The sequence below is a fragment of the Triplophysa rosa genome, linkage group LG16, assembly GCF_024868665.1.
Source record: "Triplophysa rosa linkage group LG16, Trosa_1v2, whole genome shotgun sequence".
Lineage (NCBI taxonomy): Eukaryota > Metazoa > Chordata > Actinopteri > Cypriniformes > Nemacheilidae > Triplophysa > Triplophysa rosa.
In genome coordinates, this window is record NC_079905.1 from 1,791,995 (window position 1) to 1,802,200 (window position 10,206).

Genomic DNA, 10,206 nt, shown 5'->3' on the forward strand with positions numbered 1-10,206 from the left:
TGCAGAACCACCAGATTCTTTTGAATAAAAACAACATGATATAATCTGCAACCAGTTTTGTGTTTTTTCCTGAACATTTGAATGTTGCACCGGCTGTAAAGATGTGGGAACACATTGGAAAATATCTTTTCTATGTTATTTACGGTTTATGTCCACACCAGCCAGCCTGTGACGGCAGTATGCAATATTAATTTGCTGTTGTTCATCATATAGGCCCCTACAACTGCGTAAAGATAAGATGTTGTGAAGAGATTCGTTGTGCAGTGTGGTCATCTTCTTTTATCATAGACTGCAGTGCAGTGATGTTGAATATTCTTTGATTGCTTTCTTTCCTGTTTGAATATTTTCATGTTCCTAAGAGAATCAGTGTGAAGTCTTGTTTTGAAGTGTGTAGAGGAACGGTTTTGTTTTAATCTTGCAGTCCTCTGTAATGAGTAGGCTATGTGTTTTTATAGTTATAACATCTGAAATGTTGGTCTGATCCACCTCAGTTTAAAGACACTTCTGGTGATATCAGTGTTAAACTTTTATATTTTATCCTCTGTATGGATTTCAAATGACATTATATTATTATATTGTTTTGTATACAATGTCACGTAACACTTACATGGATGAACTCTGGGAACAAAATTATTACTTGTACCTCTAATCAGCAATCTTTGGACATGTACATTTTCTGTCGTGGTTTGTGGACCCCCTGGAGTAACTTTGACCACCATCTGGCCATCCCCACCTGGCCACCCCATATACTATAAAACTCAAGCTCTGCTACTGATCTTAACAAATAAACAAGTTATTTTGAGACGTTAACCCAGTTTCAGCTGGTTGTTCCTAAATAAATGGTCAAATAGGGAAATGGAAAATGTCTGAGAAAGTGTCTGGTTAACCTCTCTAGATGAATCCGTTATTGCTTAAGAGACACAGACACTTCATTTGTAAAAGAAAAGTTAATGTGAAGAATTTAAATGCAGCAATGTTTAAAAAAAAAAAGCAGGATTTAATCTGCAACAAGTTTTCTTAAATTTCTATAAAGTTCCATAAAAAACAGACAAGAGTGGAAAATGATAAGCAAAAAAATTCCATGTCACTTTTTATATCATCTGGACTTAAGTAAACATATTCAAAGGAATTTTAGAAATATTCATTATATTTTTGTATCTCCCGTATACGTTGCCCTAATTATTCACAGCAAAATTGCCAGTGTTAAAAAATGTCAAATTAACTCTCACAGTGTATATATAATCCACACTTTGATAGTGTGGATTATACACTCACCTAAAGGATTATTAGGAACACCATACTAATACGGTGTTTGACCCCCTTTCGCCTTCAGAACTGCCTTAATTCTACGTGGCATTGATTCAACAAGGTGCTGAAAGCATTCTTTAGAAATGTTGGCCCATATTGATAGGATAGCATCTTGCAGTTGATGGAGATTTGTGGGATGCACATCCAGGGCACGAAGCTCCCGTTCCACCACATCCCAAAGATGTTCTATCGGGTTGAGATCTGGTGACTGTGGGGGCCATTCTAGTACAGTGAACTCATTGTCATGTTCAAGAAACCAATTTGAAATGATTCGAGCTTTGTGACATGGTGCATTATCCTGCTGGAAGTAGCCATTAGAGGATGGGTACATGGTGGTCATAAAGGGATGGACATGGTCAGAAACAATGCTCAGGTAGGCCGTGGCATTTAAACGATGCCCAATTGGCACTAAGGGGCCTAAAGTGTGCCAAGAAAACATCCCCCACACCATTACACCACCACCACCAGCCTGCACAGTGGTAACAAGGCATGATGGATCCATGTTCTCATTCTGTTTACGCCAAATTCTGACTCTACCATTTGAATGTCTCAACAGAAATCGAGACTCATCAGACCAGGCAACATTTTTCCAGTCTTCAACTGTCCAATTTTGGTGAGCTCGTGCAAATTGTAGCCTCTTTTTCCTATTTGTAGTGGAGATGAGTGGTACCCGGTGGGGTCTTCTGCTGTTGTAGCCCATCTGCCTCAAGGTTGTGCGTGTTGTGGCTTCACAAATGCTTTGCTGCATACCTCGGTTGTAACGAGTGGTTATTTCAGTCAAAGTTGCTCTTCTATCAGCTTGAATCAGTCGGCCCATTCTCCTCTGACCTCTAGCATCAACAAGGCATTTTCGCCCACAGGACTGCCGCATACTGGATGTTTTTCCCTTTTCACACCATTCTTTGTAAACCCTAGAAATGGTTGTGCGTGAAAATCCCAGTAACTGAGCAGATTGTGAAATACTCAGACCGGCCCGTCTGGCACCAACAACCATGCCACGCTCAAAATTGCTTAAATCACCTTTCTTTCCCATTCTGACATTCAGTTTGGAGTTCAGGAGATTGTCTTGACCAGGACCACACCCCTAAATGCATTGAAGCAACTGCCATGTGATTGGTTGATTAGATAATTGCATTAATGAGAAATTGAACAGGTGTTCCTAATAATCCTTTAGGTGAGTGTATATACACTGTGAGTGTTAATTTGACCTTTTTTAACACTGCTGATTTTGCTGTGTGGGTATAAAAACAGCTAAAGTCATCAAGAATTTTAGGCTATGCTTTATTTGATACAAACAAATACGTAATATACAAAATATGCTGCATGTATGACATGTCTATAAGTGTACTTAATTTGAGGCACAGAAATTTCTAGTATTATTACATTGCTGAACGGTCTCATCTTCATCCTCTGGAGTAGGCAATACCACCCCTTGAAGTCAACTGTCCTGCACAGTTTAGATCAAGCTCTTATCAATCATATAACGTGTCTTATGTCACTACATATACTTTTTTTATGTAATTCTGAAGACTTCCAGGGGTGTTTGATCAGGGTTGGGGCTAACACTGCTGGATGGTGTCTTTCTGGAGCAGGGTTAGACACCACTGGACATCATAATCTGGCAACGTATGTCAGGGGATACGGATATTTAAAAAAACATTAAATAACAACACAAACGACATATGACTTAGTTTTCTTTTTCAACATCTTGAGACAATGTTTACAATTAATACTAACAGTTTGTATTGCATTTTTGTTGAAAAAAAAGTATGATTAAAATATGCCTACTTAAAAAAAAATTGAATGTCCAGTCCCACGGACGGACATGCTGGCTTTAGGTCAAACTGACAGAACAAGCATAGAAAATTTGAGGTCACATGACTCCCATACTCCAAACAACCTTAAACGGATATTTCACTACCAAATCAAAATGTCCCCATGTTTTACTCAAGGCATCCCGACTGAATATGGTTTTCTTCTTGAAGAATAAAGCAGTCGGAGTTATAATACTACATATCATTTTACTTCCAAGCAGTAGAATGGGAGTGAAAGGCTGTTGACTTTTTGAGGCTCCAAAAAGTGCATCCATCGATCAAAGAACTGCTCGACACGGCTCCGTTGTCTTATCAGAGGTCTACTGAAGCGAATCGATGTGTTTGTTCAAGAGAAAAATCCATATTGACAGCACTATTAACGTCAATGTCTAGCTTCCGTTATCCCTCGGCTGCGCGTGAACCAGAGGCTTGTTTTTCCGGCAAATGATGGTGACGAAAGTTCCCTCCAGAGTAGACGCTGTCCAATTGGAACAAAACTAAAAATGCAGCGTTCGTCCCTGGAACTTACGACACGCCGGCATCATTTGCCGGAAAAACAAACCTCTGGTTCATTCGCATTCGAGAGATGACTGAAGCTAGACAACAACGTTAATAGTGCTGTCAATATGGATATTTCTCTTAAACAAACGCTTCGATTCTCTTCAGAACGTTAAGACCACGGAGCCGTGTCGAGCAGTTCTTCGATCGATGGAGCTTCAAAAAGTCAACACCCATTCACTCCCATTCTACTTGGAAGTAAAATGATACGTGGTATTTTAACTCCGACTGCTTTATTCTTCAAGAAGAAAACCATTTTCAGTTAGGATGCCTTGAGGGTGAGTAAAACTAAAGTAAAATATTACTTTAACTATGATAATGATAACAGTATTGGATGAAAAATTCTTTCTCATGCCTCCTACAAGAGACTAAAGAATATTATGAGGAGCCTTTTAGGCCTTAATTATTGAAATGACTCTTACAAACAATAGTGAAATAAAAATATCGACGAAATTCATTCATACATATTACTGAAATACTTATAACTGCTAGTGAAACAAAAAGATCGACCTACCTTAGTGAAATTCATTCATATGTATTAATGAAATACATCTTACAAACACTAGCGAAAATCGTTCACATGTATTACTGAAAAGTCTTTTACAAACACTAGTGAAATTCCTTCATATGCATGCTAAAAAGCCTCTTATACAGTAAACACAAGTGCACTACTGAGGCAACATATTTCAGGTATAGTTGATGAAAGATTTCAGTGTAGTTGATGAGAGCTTATTTCACTTGAGCAGGAAGCTGCGCCCGCACTCCGTTTGATTTGAGCCCAGGCAAATCTTTGTATACATCTGTTGTTGTGTCACAAAATGTAGTTTTAAGAGTTCGTTAGAGCACAATGTGGTTGTTTAAACTTGCCATCTGAGGTCAAATTATAAAGGCACGACTGTTTAAAAATGTGCTCTGTCCTTTTCGGAGGTACAAGGTTCGCACTGTCAGTGGTCACGAGTCATGGCCCGCTGAGAACAGTAATATCTGGCAGTACATGTAACTTGTTGCTGGTTCGGATGGTTTGAACAAATGGTTCTCACAAAACAGTGTTGATTTACATTGATTAGTTTGGCCCGTAAGAAAAACAACTGCAAGCGATCCATTTAACAGTCAGAATTTTTATGTTCATGCATAGTACAATAAAACCACTACTGTACATACACAAAACATTTTTGCATTAATGATAAAGTACATACAACTACACAGATTAAGTCAACAATATTCCAGTATTCTGATATGCCCATATAATTGCATCGTATATCGCTTCATTGTTTCACTTTGGATAAATACGTTTGCTAAATACCTAAACGTATTTGCATTTGCAAGCATTATTGAAGTTATATGACAGTTACATACGTTTATTTCTATTTTTTTGTGCTAATAAACATTCACGTTTAACACGGTTTTTCAAAAAAATCTCTAGGATTGTAAAAGTGCTTTAGAAGAAACCAAATCATCAACCATCTGATCTGCACTGCTCCATGTGAAGAACACTGTTATTTACATTTCCACACAGTTGTTGTTAAACAGCTCCACTTTCCTCCCCAATGTTTCATTCAGGAATATCTGTAAATCCTCCAGGCTTCCGAGCGTGATGTTGGTCACATCATTATTACTTATGTTTTCAGTCCAGTATGTCTGAGAGACCCATGATGTTGTTGCACTGCTATAGCAGCAAAACGCCGTCCACATGTGTGATGGAATGTTCACTGTGCGCAAGTTTTTGTCACCAGGTATGGCTCCTGTCAGCACATAGGCAACCGTCTTGTTATTGTTGTCTAGACAGTAGTTATCCATGTTTTCCCTAATTGCATTTTCCACAAGAGTCCAAATTCCTTCCTTGAAGCGGGTATTCTGTGGCACACTGTTGGTCAGTGTAAATGTAGATTCAGCAGTATCTTTTTCAGCAGTGTGATTCATAGGAAATAAGGCACTGGGTCTATAGACGGTGTTTATTACCCTGTAGTCTCTATTTCTAGCCTGTTTGGCAAATGGCGCACACATTTGAGCACCTGAAGGTTCAAGCTAGAGAAAAAGATTGAACAGAGACGTAACCAACAGAGACTTTACAAAACAAGGCACATACACACAAAACACGTTTCTCTAAAACATGCTGAAAAATGTAAACAAACCTGCAACTCGATCATCCAAGGAATTTCTGGTCTCGTGAGCTCATTGGTCCCAGTGTATTTGTAAGCAGAAAAAACTGGAATCTTCTTCTTCGTGTCGTAAAGTGTCGCATACCTGGTCTTGTTCTTGTATTTTTGACAGACTACTCTGTAATCATTATTCTGTGGCTCTGAATTCTCCAGAATGCCAGAAATAACTGGAGGCTCTCCCTTAGAAAAGAACTCACTGCAGTTAGTGAATTTGTCTTCAAGTCTGGAGATGATGCCTGGAAAGCTCAGCGCCAGCAGCACGCAGACGACACTCGCAACGAACAGATGCATTCTCACTCTTGTTAATGCTAAACTCAATCACCGAAATTAAAAATGACTAGAAACATGAATGTTGTGCGATGCTAACAACCTCGTTTTTGTCTGATGTTCCTCTTCTACAGACTTTAATAGTTTGCAACCCACGCATGCACGCACGGCACACGCACACACCCACTTTTTGCCTAGTCCAAAACTAGACCCTGTTTGTAACAAGTGGTCATTTCAGGCTTCTTCTAAATCCTTACTTTCAATGTGGTATAAATACTGCGGAAGCACTTTTTTTTCTGTTCCAAAATAACTGGACTCATGTGTACCAGCAACTGATGTTGAGTTGCTTAAAAGCATTTAAAGTCACACCAAATGTGTTCAGCTGGGTTCGGGACTTGGCTTTACGCAGACAAGTCAAGTTCTTTCACAGTGACTGAATCAATCATTTCTTTCTGAACCTTGCCTAAAGAGGCATTGAGTTCCTACAGCACTTCCGGTGCAAATGCAGGGGACCTCTGACTGAGTTCCTATAATGTGCAAAAGACCCTTTAGTATTGTGTGTCCGGAGATTTTAAAAACATTCTCTGCTTGACTTTTTATCTTTGTCCCTATTTTTGATAATTGCCACTGATATGTGTTTCTGTACATTAAAATGCAATGCTGAATACATTAGGCAGTCACTGGTAGTAGATTTTTTTTACATTTAAAGAGACTTAAAGTGGTGTAGATAGTAAAAGTGCTACAGAGCTGCAAACTTTATTTGACTTGTTAACAGCTTTTGATCTAGTATATGCAATATAAACATAATGATAATAGTCACATTTTTATAACAATGAATGAGACGAGTCTGATACCAGTTTTTGGATAAACATCATTGAAAGAAAGGCAGTTACATTCATTATTGTACATGCTTTGAGCTACAGACATTAATTTTGTTGCATTATATTTACAATTCAGTGCCTTTACAGTACATATACAGTACATGTTGAAACTTTATTTGCTATGTGTACTTAAGCATTGATTATAGAGTGTTTGTAAAATGATGTTTTACATCTCTAATCCTACAAACAGTGATTTCAACCATTGTTAATCTTTCTGCTTAATCTACTTTCAGTGGAATGGAAATATTTAAGTTTTCTGTACAGTTGTTGGTAAATAGCTGAGTGATGTTCACCCATTCTGTACTCAGTAATTCCTGTAATCTCTCCAGTCTTATTTCAGCGATTGTGACATTGTTGATTTTTTCATCTTGGTTTGGAGCCCAGTAAGCTTGAGAGGACCATGAACTCGTGGAACTCTTATAGCAGCAGAATGTCATCCACATGAATGATGGAATGTTCACTCTTTCATTTAGTTTATTGATGCCATGCACAGCTCCTGTCAACACATGGGCCAAAACATTATTTTGATCCATTTTGTCACGGCAGTGTTCACTCATAACCTTTATAGTCTCTCTTTCCATGCGATTCCAGCTGCCGCTATTGAAGCTGATCTTCTGTGGCACAATGTTGGTATATGTGAAGGTAGAACGAGCTGTGTCAGGATCAACTGCATGACAGCAGGGAAACAAGTGACCGCGATTCACAGTATGTTTTTGCATTTCAGTCTGGACGTAGTCGTCATCTGTAGCTTGATTTTCATATGGCACACCCATCTCATCACTGGGGGGTTCGAGCTACAGAACAAAGATGTAAAAGAATGATAAACAATTGTTAGTAGATTAAAGGAATAGTTCACCTTCAAAATGAAAATTCTGTCATCATTCACTCACCCTGCTATCATTTTCAACCTGTGTGATTTTCATTCTTCTGGAAAACACAAAAGAAGATATTTTGAAAAATGTCAGTAACCAAAAACCGTTGGTCCCCATTGACTTCTGTTGTATGGAGACAAAACCAATGCAAGTCAAAGGGGACCAATGGTTTTCTGTTACCACATTTTTTCAAAATATCTTCTTTTGTGTTTTGCAGAATAAAGAAAGTCATACAGGTCGAGGGCATGTAAATAATGACAGAATTTTCATTTTGGGGTGAACTATCTCTTTTTTAGCGAGACTAAATTTAAGATTTAGTATTTGTCATGATTTATTACCCTTAACCCAAACCCATAAACACCCATTTCTCAAAAGAAAGTATTTACATCAGCTGTTTTTCTTACAATGGGAATTCATGTAGTCAACAAAACTTAGTGTTTTCCTTAGAAAAACACAGCATGTAACAATTATAAACTAAAAGAATCAGCAGCAGATTATACAGGAAAGGAAGAAAGTAGTATTAGATCACCTGAGGCTCACCCATCCATTTCAGATGTGGTCTTTTGGTCGTGTTTTCCGAAGTGAATTTATATGCTGAAAAAACTGGAATCCTGTTTGTTGTGTCATAGAGTGTCCCAAATCTGTACTTGTTTGTATATTTTTGACAGATTGTCTTGTATCGATTATCCTGGGAACGTGAATTCTCCAGAATACCAGGAATCACTGGAGACTGCCCTTTATAGAAAAACTCGCTGCATTCACTGAAGTCTACAACTTCAGAAATGACGGATGGAAAGGCCAGCAATAACAGCACAGAGGCACTCATGATAAACATCATCTTTAGCCTGACTTCACACTGAGCTGAATCACACTGGAGAAGTACATCAGAAACTCCCCTTTCTAAATACTTCTGCAGCAAATACATGCATGTTTAACTCCGCCTACCCACATGCCCAAAACCTGTGACCTCTTGCAACCCACAGAAACTGACTGAATAATATCACAGAATTTTATTTTAATGTCTCATTCACACTTGAATGATTCAACTCAAACATTGTGAATACGTTGTCACTCAGTGCAAGCATCTTGCATGCATAAACACAAAGCTTTTCAGCTGCAGAAACTAAATGCATATAAAACACATTACTTTAATATTTGGGTCTCAGAATAATAATTTTGCTCTGTTTTATGTTCAGTGTTTTAAATTCAAAACCATGATCAGTTGTAATCTTATACTCAAAAGTTTGTGTGGAAAAAATGTCAGAAAATACCCTATCCTTTCTGTTTATATCTGCATGAAAACCCTATCATATTTGTGAAATGTAAAGGTGAAGATTCTATAAATAAAAATATGACAAAGATAAATAATGTTTTGACGTATATAGTCATTCTGTGGTCTCTTTTTTTTGTACCTTTACAAGTAGGCCTATACAAAACCCCCTAAAGACCTTGTTTACATTTTGAATGCACTTTTAAATGTACAGTTCTGGTAGGCCTTACACAATAGGTCCTTAATGTATACAATATGTCCTTAGGGTACAATAATGTACCCAAAAAAGGTACAACAATTAATACAATAGCTGACGGTGTACAATATTTTCAGTCATGATACTTTGAATTACACATTTTCCTCTTGCGCACCCTAGTGTTCATTTTAAATATTTTTTTATCAGGATGTGTGGTTTTTTTTAATTAGTCATCTCTGTCAGGATGCTTTGGAAGCATAAATGACCTAATTCAACCAAAAATTTACATATTATATACAGTAGTTCTAGAGAAAATTAAATGAGTTTAAAAATAAAAGAGACAATGTGGCTGACAAACATACTGTCCTAGTGTGTGACGGCAAAAATTGAGGGAAAAAACTAACAATGAAGATAAATCGCTCTTATGCTATTTTATATTATAATCATAAACATCAATAATCTAAAATATGTTATTAACTTTTTTTTACAAAACTTTTGCTATGTCACCATGTATAGGTACAGCGTAAAGTGTGGTGCTGCTTGAATAAAACACAAACAAAACTATATGTAACTGATTAATATGGTTTTTTTTATCATATTGTCAGTGTATGAACTCAGTTGCTACAGTTTACATAGTTTTCCAGGATTGAATCCAGGATTCAAGTGCACGGTTTAGATTGATGTGCAAAACAAAACATTAGGCTAGAAGTTTTTTCTAAAAACAATGTAAAGAAAGGAATAGAAAAACAAAATAAATTTCCAAGCACCCAATTACAGAACACGGACAAGTAATACTAAATGGTTCAAGTAGCCTACTTTTGAGATAAAGATCCAAATATTACACTACAACTGCAATGTTATGCGTGTACCTGCGCGTTTCT

The 10,206-nt window shown here is 37.4% G+C and overlaps 2 protein-coding genes across 2 annotated transcripts; both read right to left on the minus strand.

Annotated features, from left to right (window-relative positions):
* Positions 1-4,797: 4,797 nt before the first annotated feature.
* LOC130567348 (endonuclease domain-containing 1 protein-like) lies at positions 4,798-6,208 on the minus strand. The gene is made up of 2 exons (XM_057355367.1): positions 5,813-6,208; positions 4,798-5,705 (listed from the first exon to the last, which is right to left on the minus strand). Exons 1-2 carry the CDS (start codon positions 6,128-6,130, stop codon positions 5,181-5,183), a joined length of 843 nt encoding a protein of 280 aa, XP_057211350.1. The 5' UTR covers positions 6,131-6,208; the 3' UTR covers positions 4,798-5,180.
* Positions 6,209-6,878: 670 nt separating this feature from the next.
* Positions 6,879-8,710, minus strand: LOC130567356 (endonuclease domain-containing 1 protein-like). Its single transcript, XM_057355377.1, has 2 exons — positions 8,389-8,710; positions 6,879-7,781 (listed from the first exon to the last, which is right to left on the minus strand). Exons 1-2 carry the CDS (start codon positions 8,695-8,697, stop codon positions 7,206-7,208), a joined length of 885 nt encoding a protein of 294 aa, XP_057211360.1. The 5' UTR covers positions 8,698-8,710; the 3' UTR covers positions 6,879-7,205.
* Positions 8,711-10,206: the final 1,496 nt, after the last annotated feature.